The following is a 13,175-nucleotide window of genomic DNA, read 5'->3' on the forward strand; positions in this document are numbered from 1 at the left end:
CTACATTATTTGATTATGTAATGTTTTCATCTACCCTCAAATGGCTTAAGGAGCCATTTGAGAGTAGATTTTGTTTACTTTTATTTAACTACCTAAAGATACAAAGTATAGGTGGGCAGACGAAATAGAGGCAGCAACAGGACAAGGGTGGCTAGAAGCAGCGAAGGATAGAGCAACCTGGACTTCTTTGGAGGAGGTCTTTAGCCAAAGGGTCCACACAGATTTAAAAAAAATATTCAAAACGATAATATAAAAATCTGAAAATATATATATATATATATATATATATGACAAAATGAAATATTGCCTGCTGTAGACATTATTTCTTTATAATTTATTCAAATGTATGAATTTAATTTACGATATTATACCTCTGTTATTACTTTCTTCTTACTGTACCTAATTCATGAATACTATAGCAAGTAAATTTATAAATTGTAATATTTAATGGGAATCAAAAAAAAACTTTATTCATGCATTCATGTAAAAAGACCGAAGACAATCTAACGCCGGACAACGTGCACCTGTATACAGAATGTGCGACCACTACAATATAAGTCTCCTCGAGATCGATTCATTCTCAAAATCCCGCGCCCAGTTCAAGAGAGCAGTCACAAACTTATAGAGAAATAAAATTACATTATAAAATACCTAGGTAACCTTTTCCTTCCTATTTAGTTACTAATTAGGGTAAAACTACAACTTTAGATGTTTTTATATAATTCTTCTGCACTACTAAGTCGGTCAAAAATCAACGACAAAGTCCGAATGATAGACCACTTGTACACTCTGCGACGAAGGTCGTCTTATAGAAAAGTCTTTTTTCTGGATGGCATGGGTTTAGTTAGATGTAAAGCTTTGATTTCAAATAATAGGCAAGATAATAAATTACCATTATAGTACACAATTGTATTTTTTTCGTAGGGTTTTACGTTTTTATAAGAATTTCCGCAAGTTAGTAAAAAAGCCGTTATGTTATTTTTTTACTTCCATTATTATTCAAGTAAAGGTTACAGTTAACTTTGAATCAGTGTCAAGTAATGCAGAAGAATTATATAAAAAAATCTAATATAATTGTTCTAAAGTTATAGTTTAACCCTAATTTTCATTTTCTTATTGATAGCATTGATTATTATATTGCACACGACTGTATATACTAAGGTTAAGTAATTAGTTTAAGTGCATACGTACAGTCAGCGTCAAATACTTCGTAGCAGTCAAAGTAGCCAAATAGTTCGGTACACCATATATTTAGTATGGTGTACCGAACTATTTGGCCACTTTGACTGCTACGAAGTATTTGACGCTGACTGTACATACACTGTCTCTCTAAACACTTGTAATGTTGTAAACCGCATGTTAGTATTATCTGGTATTAGGTATATATTTTTCGTGAGATACGTATATGGAAGCATCTGTATTTAAGGACATTTATGCTATTTAAGTTTTTGTTCATGCCATGTATACTATGTTTTCTGTGTTATCTCAATAAATAAATAAAATAGTCCCGACGGTAAAAAAATTGCATTTAGGTATAATAACAAAATACCATTTAAATAATAATGTTTAATAATAACTATGAATACTTTACATATATCACTTAATAAATAAACATCTATTCAACCAAAGGCAACGTTTATTTAAAATACATAAAGGAAATTTCATAAAACCAATTTCTTTTATTAACAAAAATATTTTTTTTATTTGTACAATGAAATATATCAAGAAGCTAAAAGTAGTATATAATGGCTCCTCTACACGATGGCCCAGCTTAGGCCAGTCCTAGGGACGCATTTATGCGTTAGAGGGAGCAAGTGATATTACTATCTCATTTCACCGCATAGCTGCATCCCTTAGACTGGCGTACGCTGGGCCATCGTGTAGAGGAGCCCTAATATCAAATAGAATTAGAAATAGAGGTGGATTATCAAAGCAAACTTTGTAGCCACAGTAAATTTACTGCCATCTTTCGACAGATGATAAAAAAATTTAGAACACCATATAACTTGAATCCTCATTCATTCACTGATATGTGCCAAATTTGTTAAACATCAAAAACTGGCGCCATCCAATAGAGCACAGGCCAAAGGTATGGCGCCATAACCTTTGGCCTATGCTCTATTAGATGGCGCCACCATTTGGTATTTAAAAAATCCAACACATATCAGTGAAAGAATAAGTATCAAAGTCAAATGGCGTTCTAAAAGTTCTAATCATGTGTCGAAAGATGGCATACAAACTTTGCTTTGATAATCCACCTCTATTTCAAAGTCTGATAAATATCCCTTTGAACACCAGACGGCGGAATATGTCGTGCCCCGGAACACATAAAATAATAGTACTGCCGTACAGAAATGACACTTCCCACGAAAACGAAGTTTGACAGCGATTCAGGGACGAATCAAGCTGTCCCTTTCTAATGTGTAAAAGGCACTATCCCTTTCGGCCATTTAGGGTTGTCAAAATTCAAGTCATTATCTTATCTGTGTATTACTCGGGGCGGAGCCGAACGGAGCCGGGAAAAGCCGAAAGGAGTATCGCCCCACTGCCCGGACACCAGGCGATCGCGATTATTTAAGCGAAATTGAACTTTACGGAGTCCGCCGTAAGTCCCTATTGCATTGCCCAAGCTGTCGGCTGTAGCCGTCGTTAGCGACGTGGGCAAAACTTTCCGACGTCTATAGCCGTCTGCGCCGGTCAAAGGGATATTGTAGCCGTAAATTTGATGTCTAAACTAGATGGCGCTGTACTGCTCCATACATGTGGTAACTAGATTTTAAAATTTTATTAGTTTAAGATGTTGACCACGTTTAAGTCCAGGGCAATAAAGCGCCATCTACTTTTGCACTATTTTACGAGTAAGCCAATTATTTCATATAATATGACGTCATTTTGTGACAAAGTAATACATCCAAATAGTGGCTTTACTGTTCAAGCCATAGGCTCAAAATACGATACCAATACCATAATCTTATTTTAACAGATCTTATAAATTCCAGTTACTGATACTCCCACACTGCCAGTTATATATATAACGATGTCCCTGACGTCCTGTCACACAATGTGGCGTATTCCCCTGACCGGAGGGCGGGTACAAATGGGAATGATTCTTTGACAAGAACAGATGGGAATAGTTTCATTTCCATCTGACCCCGCCGGGCACAAATGGGAAGGATCCATTCCCATCTGGCTGCAGTAACCGGAACTCTATTTTCAACTCCTACGCTTACTCTGGTTATAATATTAGCTGAAAATCGTTGAGCATTGGACTTTTTGTTTGCCGCGATATCTATTGTCGAGTAGCAGAACTGAGAGTTCCGCTACTCGATGCTCATGTCGACTGCGAATATAATAAGCATTTTGGTACCAAAACTGATGTATGGAGTGAGCACTCTATTACTTCTTATTTCTCTATGCCGGCGGGGACAAATGGGAACGAATGCTTCCCATCTGTGACCGCCTCGGTTTCTTCCTGTCTTTGTTATTATACAAATGTCGATTTTGATAGTTGCTATTTGAACAGTTAAAATTCCAATTCGTGAAATAGAAAGCATATAATGTAGGTACAGACTTGACGAGGTTCAGCATAAATAATTTACATCACAAATGTAAAAAAATGTTTACTGGTTTCATCATAACAAGTGTAGAGTTACGTAGCACATTTGATCACTATTTTAGTATTAAAAATAAAAGTACTGTTGCAATATCAAAATCGACGTTTGTATAATAAATAAGACAGGATGAAATCGAGACGGTCACAGATGGGAAGCATTCGTTCCCATTTGTCCCCGCCGGCCACAGATGGGAATGAATCCTTTCCATTTGTGCCCAGTGGGGCAGATGGGAATGAATCCTTTCCATTTGTGCCCGGCGGGGTCAGATGGGAATACACCCACTATGCTATATAACGTTATATTTTGCGTAGTAGTACCATTAAAAAAAATACAATTATTTGAAAATTATACTTATACTACATTTTATTTATATCGTTATAAATACAACCCATCTGTTACACCTAACATTAAACTTGGTTCCCTTATTACTATTCACTGAAAACACTCTGTGTATAGTATGAATTATCTGAGATGATTTTTTCGCAGAGGCGGCGCTAGGCGTAGGCGACCGCCTGCGCCCTCGTGGAATAGGCCTTGCGTAATAACTCGGACGCAATGTAAACATTTATTCGTTATTTCTTGCGCCACTAGAGGGCCTCGCTAAATGTACCTTACTCACACCACAGAATAAATAATAGTACTACCGTCCAGAAATGACTCTTCCGACAAGACCGAAGTTTGACAGCGATTCAGGGACGAATCATCCCATTATCATCATCGAATCATTCAGTGCCATACATTAGAAAGAAAATATTTAAAAAAAACCTTTCTAATGTATGGCACTATCCCTTTCGGCTTTTTTCGGCTCGGGGCCTAATCTGTCAAACAAGCCTTTGTTTCTTTTAAATACAGAGCGGTCTGCTCCCGTTTTGACGGCACCTGCTCAAGCGACAATGTCTTTAAAAAATCAACCATCGTAATAGTATTAAGGTTCCAATTTATGTAACCGTTTATGTCACGCGGGTGGCAAAGAAGGCAGGTCATTTTTTTATATATATTTTTCTTTAATTGTACTATATAAAATATATAGATAGACTACCCTTTATTCGCACACCTGTCTTATCGCTAAAGAGCGATCTCTTCCAGACAACCTTTGGGTAGCGGAAACAAAACAATCAAAAAGAGTAGGTGTTGCAAAAAAACGTTATTAAGTCTATTTTCAAATACACTATTTAGGTAAATAAACAAGCACATTAAGAAATTACATATACATATATATATATATAAGACACAAACCAACATATCAACCAGAGAGTAAAAAATAACTATTTCAAACACTAAGGGAGAGATAGGATGGTATCTTTAAGTAGTTTTTTGCAGCAAGAGATTAATTGATATATATATAGCATGGTAAAATTGGTTTTTAAACGGCTTGGTCCCGTTTACTTATAACAACGTTTTTAGCATTAGCAGAAGGACTGCATAAAGGAACTTTTGTTTAACAGATTACCGGAACAGAAAAACTCATCTCATAAAATTCATACATTTTTCATTTCAGTTTCACGAAAATGCATTAACGGTATATTGCAATTCTGACAATTTTAAAGTTACAGGACCTCACAGTTTTCTTCCTGACTGCGGCAAAGCCTAACGAGATTATGTTGTGATTATTTTTCAACACGATCCGACTAATAATGCAAAACTTCAAGATGGCGGCGGGTTTTTAATATTTTTTTACCTCAGACTCATAATTAAAGTCTTTCAGCCGTTCAAATAGAATGCAACGGCTGCACAACCTTCTCATCTATCTCCACCTTTCTCTCATGCACTTTCAGATGCCCCTTCAACGTGCATTTCTGCGTAAAGGCCCTTCCACACACCGGACAAATAAACCTCTTGTCATTCGTATGAATCCTCATATGCTCTCTAAGTGTTTTCTTCCTTTGATAGGATTTTTGACATATATGACACACATGAATCCTTTCTCCGTCATGTTTAATCATATGCATTTTTAAAGCGTTCTTAGTATAGAAAGCTAAGTCACACTTATCACATTTATGGTTCCGTTCGTTCAAATGATCTCTCCGGACATGACTTGATAAGTGTCCCGGAGTAATATAGCTTTGTGGGCAAGCTTTACATTTGTATCGCTTTAGCTCTTCGTTGTGAATTTCAGCTAAATGCTTCTGTCGAGCGTAGAAAGATGTTAGAGATATATTGCAGCGCTTGCAAGCATACCGCACTCCGGCTTTATGTTCTTTAGACACATGATTCTCTCGCTTAGTGACTCTATCGAAGACAGCATCACAATATTTACAAGCAAACTCACCGACTTCATGAGTCCTCATATGTCCTCTTAATCTAGCTTTCGAAGCGAAAGCTTTCCCACAATTCTCACAGATATAATTCGGATAATGTATGTTCATATGAGTATTTAGGCTTACAAAGTTGAGAAAAGTTTTCTTACAAACAGGACAGTCCAGCTGATCCTTTTCTAGTTTGAATGGTAAGTTACTCCACTTCCCATTGGTATATTTAAGTCTAGTACAATTTTCAACATGTGCATTCAATTCTTCGAAGTTATTTAAGTCTGTAGTACAGATTTTGCAGCGTAACTGAGTAGCGCTTTTATAGAATCTTTGTGAATTTGAGAACATCATTTTTTTGAAAGCAATATGAATATTCTTCTTATTATGTTGTGATACGTGTTTCTTCATATCCTCAAGGTTGGAGAGGGTTTCAGGACATATGGCGCAGGCAAACAGCCTGTTCTTTCGTATCTTAAAGGGGAACAAACCTTGTGCAAGCATAGTTTCAGTGTCAGAGATATCTTTGAAGTCTTTGGGCTTCTTTACGGTGATGGTGATGAATTTTTTTCTGGTTTTGCGCGGCTTGAACACTTCTGTAGTGGGCTCCTTTTTAACAATGATTGACAATGCTGAAATTAAATAAAATTTTGTGAGTTGAAAGTTGTGAGTTGAAATCAAATAAGATTTTGTGAGTTGAAATGAAATAAGATTTTGATGAGTTGAAAGTTGTGAGTTGAACTGAAATAAGATTTTGTGTGAATTGATAAATTAACATTTTCGACGAACACAAAAGCTGTCACTCGGACGCCACGACACCGAAGTTTCAAAACTGAAATTGAACTTTACGCATATGCACGTAAGTCTATGTTGCTCTGTGGTCTGTGACGGATTAATCCGTCTTCGGCGTTGGACCTACGGTGCGGATATATTCATCATTGGCGTCAAAAAGGTTAGTACTAATATTGACAACTTGATAATGACGACCTGTCTGGTCTAGTGGGTAGTGACCTTATGTATCTATGAAGCCCGGTCCCGGGTTCAAATGCCGGTAAGGGCATTTATTTGTGTGATTAGCACAGATATTTTTATGAGTCATGGGTGTTTTCCATGTGTTTAAGTATTTATATTTTGGATACATCGTTGTCTAAATACCCCCAACACAGGCCTTATTGAGCTTACTGTGGGACTTAGTCAATTTGTGTAATAATGTCCTATAATATTATTATCTTATACCTTTAAACGAGCAATTCTTGTATATATATATATATATATGTATATATATTTCCGGGATCTCGGAAACGGCTCTAACGATTTTGCTGAAATTTGGTATATGGGGGTTTTTGGGGGTAAACAATCGATCTAGATTAGTCTTATGTTTGGGAAAACGCGTGTTTTCGAGTTTTCATGCGTTTTTCTTTCGACGCAGAATATGGTCGCTAATTTCGTGTTGCCGGCCATTGTCCGTCTGGCCCAGCGGGTTAAGACGCGGACTGCTAAACGAGTGTTACGGGTTCGAATCTCGCCCGGTGACCAACTTTTGCTTTTTTTTTTATATGTTTAAGTTTATAAATAGTTTTTTAATTTTTATTGTTTTAGACAAGTTTAATTTAGTAAAAAAAATGTAGTTAAGATTATCACCTATACACCACCATATTACAATAAATAGTTATAACCGAGCAAAGCTCGGTCGCCCAGGTACTTTATTTAATATGACAAATAGAGAAATAATCTGAACTTTTTCCTGCCCTTATCCCACGTTATGTGGGGTCGGCACAACATGTTCTTCTCTTCCATTCTCCTCTATCTTTCGTCACCTCAGCACTCACTCCTTTCTTTCTCATATCCTCTTTCACACAATCCATCCATCGTTTTTTGGGTCTACCATCCGCTCTCCGTCCATCAACATTCATCCCTAACATTCTCTTGCCTATATGGCATTCATCCCTCCTCATTACATGCCCATACCACGTGAGAGTCAGAATGGCGGGTGTACCTAAATAAAAATAAATGAAAAGCATACCATATTTTTGTACCTAATTTGTACTATTTAGTACCTCCGTTAAAAAAAATTGTACCTCACGGTACACAAAGTTATCATCAAAAAACAGTACAAGGCTGTACCTTATTACGCTATGTTCCCGTGATTAAGCCGTGATTAAGCCTAAAAAAGGCTAGGCGCCAGTTCAAAGAAATCTTCCTAAGAAAAATCATTTTTAAGACATGATTTTCTGAGTTATTTGAACTTAACAGATTAAACATTAAAGGTACTAAATCCAGGCGTAATAAAAATAATTGTACATTAGCGTTTTTTCTTAAAAATGAAAACGATAATTTGAAAAATTATAACGCCTGCAAAATTGTAATAGCAAGCAAAATATAAATGAGTAAAACTTGGAAACCACAAATAAAATGGCACATTATAATTGAATATGAAGGTACAAAAATTTGGATTTTATAGAATTTATCAATAACCACGGGAACATAGCGTAATAAAGTCCACCCGCCATTCTGACTGTCAGGATGGCGGGTGACCTTTTTTGTGATAATGATAACTTTAAGTACCGTGAGGTACAATTTTTTTAAAAGGAGGTACTAAAGAGTACAAATTAGGTACAAAAATATGGTATGGTTTTCATTTAATTTTATTTAGGTACACCCGCCATTCTGACTCTCACCATACCACGCTAACCTACCACTCCTTATCTTCTCCGCTACCGGTGCTACTTTCAAACTTCCCCTTATATACTCATTCTTAATCCGATCCTTTCTCGTCACTCCACACATCCATCTCAACATTCTCATTTCCGCTGCGTGCACTCTTCTTCCACCACTTTCGCCGCCCAGCATTCTGATCCATACATTACAACAGGTCTCACGATCGTCCTGTAGATTTTCCCTTTAAGTTTAAGAGGTTTAAGAAATTAAGTGTAAGAGTTTCAAGAACAAACCAAAGTTACCTTTGTCATCATCATCATCGTCGGGGTCGAGGTCCAAGTCCGCGGGGCTGCCGGCATCGTCGTTCAAGTCAACGCTCTCATTCTTCACGTCTGATAAAGATAGTTTATTTTCCAAGTAGGCTTATTACAATGACGGGGGGGTCATGAGGGTCATGACAAAGTTTTAGTCATGTGTCGAAAGATGGCAGTGAATTTACTGTGTCTACAAAGTTTACTTTGACAATCTACGTCTATTTCAAATTCTCTTTGATTAGAATGAATAATACGTGAGTGACATTGAATATAATTTTAATTTAATCTTAAAACCTAGTATTTTCGCATTAAAATTAACCAAACATGCCTTTTAGCTGTATTTATAAGGGCCCTTGAACATCGCGTCATTTTAACGCGCCGTCGACGTGCGTTTTGGAACCCGCGTCGACTGCGCATGCTGTTTTGACTACTGGGGTTTCCTAGAAAGTCACTGCTATATAAACGCATTCGGCCAGCGCATCTGTATCGATACAAGCCGCGACTTTTTAACGCGTCGTCGACGCGAGCTTGTGTCGCGACCAACGCAAACAAACTGCTTTGTGGAATATAAAACGCACCACCAACGCGCGTTCATCCATGTATCATCAGTCGTAAATATGCATGGCGTCTTTATCAATAAATTCATTCATAATTTCTCCATACTATTTCGCAACTTACTGTACGTGTGCAAAGATCTACATTATCTACAAGCTTTGTCTGATTTGCATGCAAATCGCATTTCTATCGATACAAAGCGATTTTTATTCCATGAAGCAATTTGTTTGCGTTTGTCGCAATACAAACGCGCGTCGACGGCGCGTTAAAAAGTCACGGTGTGCAATGGCCATAAGGCATTTCCATAATTGCCATATTTTCCATTTTTTTTATATATACTAAGCCTGTTACTAGCATATGGTACAACAGAGGGTCTACCGCGAACCACATTCGACGCGTTGCCTCCCTGTCATACTTACATACTCATTCACAATTGCGACAGAGAGGCAACACGTCAAACGTGGTTTGCGGCAGCCTCCTGACAAACTGTACCACTATTGTCCAATGGCTGATGGGACAGACTAACAAAAAGAATACATAATAAATCCCTTCAGAGGTTTTTCCGAGGGTCTACAGTATGGGGTTCATCAAAAAAGGAGTGTACAGGTTTTTAAAGGGTCGGCAACGCGCATGTAACACCTCTAGAGTTGAAGGCGTCCATAGGGTGCGGTGACTGCTTAGTGCTTACCATCAGGCGGGCCGTATGCTTGTTTGCCACCGTCGTGATATAAAAAAAACTAAGTCTGTGACTTACTGAACATCTTGGCAGAGTCTTCCAGACTGTGGAGAGAGTGCAAAGCCTGGTCCTTGAACGCCATGCTCTCCAGTAACCGCGTGGCACAAGAGTCGCACACCAGCTGCTTCGTGTCTCCCAGCTCCATCAGGCTTATCTAAAAATATTAAAAAAAGACACGGGTGTTGCTCATGGTAGTCTTCACAACGGCAGGTTCAGTTATTAGAGATAAATCACAATTAAGTACATAATACTTGATCAAAAAGCATAGTTAACCCATAATGGTTTGTCTCGATACTACATTCCGCAGTATTTATAATATTTTTATCTGACATTGACTCAAGAGAGTGACAATAATTAAAATTACATTAAATAATAAATTCAGTTCATTTTACGTGCATGTAAAACCTCTGGAGTTGCAGGGGTTCATAGGCTACGGAGCCTGCATACCATCAGGCGGGCCGTATGCTTGTTTGCCACCGACATAGTATAAAAAAAAAGAGATTATAATTTAGTAAGGCAAGTTAATAGTTTAACCCTTGTGCTGTATTATGAGGAAAACATAAAATGTTCTGATGACCAGTCTGTAAATTAAATAAATATATATATATTTTTTTTTTTATTAAAAACTGATCGGCGATTGGCTCTAGTCACACCTGATGGAAAGTGAAGACAGGGCCTAAGATGGAGCTCACCGGTTCAGTAGTAGCCTATTCACTCTTGCTTTAAAGAGACCAAGCTCATATTAAATAAATATTAATAGTAAATAACGTACATAAAACCAACACTAACTACTAACTATAAGAAACTTACTAACCAATATGCAAAAAATGCCTAATGTAAAAATGGAAAATTTGGAAATAAAGGCTTTTTTATTTTATGTATTTATCTATCTAAGTATGTATACACCATGTTTTTATTGAATTCTGATACTGATACTAAATTACAATTATATATAGTACACAATTGTATTTTTTTCGCAAGGTTTTACGTTTTTACAAGAATTTCTGCAAGTTAGTAAAAAAGCTACTTTTCATGATATTTTTTTTACTTCCAATAATATTTTAGTAAAAGTTACAGTAAATTTTGAAACAATATCCAGTAATGCAGAAGAATCATATAAAAAGATCCTATATTATTGATCTGAAGTTATAGTTTTCCCCTAATTTACATTTTCTTATGTTAATATAAAAGCCTTTTATCCAGACAATTTTTACATTTTCAAATTTAAATTGTACATTTATTATCAAATATGTAGTTTGACATAAAATTTACTATTTCAGACAACATCAGTTTGGTCTGTATGCCGTTTGGCAAAGGCCTCTTCCATCCCTTTCTATTTTCCTCTATCTCTCGCCAGTCTTGTCCAGTGCCTCCCTGCGAATTTTAAGATTTCGTCTTCCCATCTCATTTTTGGTGGTCTATGTATCCTTTTTCTATCTTTTAGAAACCACCACATAATTCTCTTACTCCATTTCTCTTTGCCCCTGATCATATGTCCCGTCCACCTCCATTTGAGTGTCATAACTTTAATAATTACATCTTCCACACTTTTCTTATGTACTGCTATTATACAAGGTGCCCATGAGCATTGCGAAAGATTTTAACGGTACATTCCTGATGGCAACAGAAGCAAAAAATGTTATATGACTTTTAGTGAAATTCGAGAAAAAAAAATTTTTTTTTTGTTTTTTTTCCCCCTTTTTTTGAACACTCCTGTACATAAAACATATTTTTTATTGATAAACACGAAACCTAAAATTAACTACAAAGTTTTTTTTTTATTTGAGGGTAGCCTCTCAAATACATTTTTAAAATTTTTCGATGTCAATCAATAGGTATGTCCAGACTAGACCTCAAAGTGGCAATACCGCAGTAAAAAATGTGTATTGTACTGACTTATGGCAAAAGAATGATTTCGAAAAACATTTAATTATCTCTGAAACTGGGCCTAATCCGGAAAAAATTATATGACATTTTAGTTTCTCAATATTACCAGGAATGCTTAGTTAAAATGTCTCGCAATGCTCACGGGCACCTTGTATTGCACACAACTGTATGTATATGCCTTGATGTGCATGTATCAGCCATAAGCTGCCTGTGCATTCATACATAAATAAATAAATACTCATAGTATAAACTATGCTTAGTTTGCGGCTAGGTTGATCTGTGTAAGATGTTTATTTATTATTTTTATTTTATTCGAGATTGCGTGCTTTCACAGCTTTAGAAGGGGGTGTTACCCAAGACTCCTAAAAGGGACATATCAGAATTTCTTTAAATATCAATTTCGCAAAATTTGTTAAACGGACAAGGCCAAAACACGTTTCCCGCTCACAAAAGGAACAGTCCAGTCCAGACGAACTGGATCATAATAAATATTTAATGCAAAACCATCAACATCCTACAAGAATAAGTAGAATGTTTACATTTATTTCCGAGTAACGGCAATAAGTAGCAAGAAAATATTAAGCACATAATCGTAATTTCACATGTTAAAAAGAACAGAATCAACTTACGTCTATACTGAAACATTTTAACAATATATTCGCGTACGATGGAACATCGGACGAACTGCAAGCGAGCATACTCTTCACAGCCCCCTCGTTCAAACACAGGTTGCAGACCCCCAGCAGCGGTAGGCTTTCCACTGTTATTTCCATTTTGTTCTCTGATTTCCACTAAACGATTAAATCCAATTCATTTCGATTAATACTAATCACCAAAATTCCAATTAATTTTTGACAGTAAAGAACTGACATTTGTGACTGACAGTTTTTTTTATTTTTTGGACTTTGGCGTGAGGAATTCATACAGCCTTTTTGATTTTTGACGTAAGATGTATTTTTCTGTTCGGAAATGAATGAAAGATTAGGTTTTGAACATGAACCCTCCTTTTTGGCTAAGTCAAGTTGACACCACGATTCTTGGTATGGCAGAAGATAATAATTACATTACAACAATTTCTAAAAAAATTAGGTAGATTAGGTAGTTTATAAGGTTCTTAAAGATTTTTTTTTTCACAATTTTTTTTACATATTATTGCTATTTTATT

The 13,175-nt window shown here is 36.4% G+C and overlaps 1 protein-coding gene across 1 annotated transcript; it reads right to left on the reverse strand.

Annotated features, from left to right (window-relative positions):
* Positions 1 to 3,948: 3,948 nt before the first annotated feature.
* On the reverse strand, positions 3,949 to 13,150 carry LOC133531376 (zinc finger protein OZF-like). Its single transcript, XM_061869572.1, has 4 exons — positions 12,640 to 13,150; positions 10,142 to 10,277; positions 8,821 to 8,910; positions 3,949 to 6,492 (listed from the first exon to the last, which is right to left on the reverse strand). The coding sequence occupies exons 1-4, from the start codon at positions 12,781 to 12,783 to the stop codon at positions 5,324 to 5,326; spliced, it is 1,539 nt and encodes a 512-aa protein (XP_061725556.1). The 5' UTR covers positions 12,784 to 13,150; the 3' UTR covers positions 3,949 to 5,323.
* Between the last annotated feature and the right edge of the window lie 25 nt (positions 13,151 to 13,175).

The sequence above is a fragment of the Cydia pomonella genome, chromosome 25 (assembly GCF_033807575.1).
Source record: "Cydia pomonella isolate Wapato2018A chromosome 25, ilCydPomo1, whole genome shotgun sequence".
NCBI classification, from domain to species: domain Eukaryota; kingdom Metazoa; phylum Arthropoda; class Insecta; order Lepidoptera; family Tortricidae; genus Cydia; species Cydia pomonella.

What these genes read in the sequence shown, in the direction of transcription:
- LOC133531376 (XM_061869572.1), bottom strand. Translation starts at nt 12,783, where the DNA reads ATGGAAATAACAGTGGAAAGCCTACCGCTGCTGGGGGTCTGCAACCTG. An exon ending in AGACTCTGCCAAGATGTTCA is followed by an intron (nt 8,911 to 10,141) that starts GTAAGTCACAGA and finishes TATCTTTATCAG; the next exon opens with ACGTGAAGAATGAGAGCGTT. An exon ending in CGATGATGATGATGACAAAG is followed by an intron (nt 6,493 to 8,820) that starts GTAACTTTGGTT and finishes ATTTAATTTCAG; the next exon opens with CATTGTCAATCATTGTTAAA.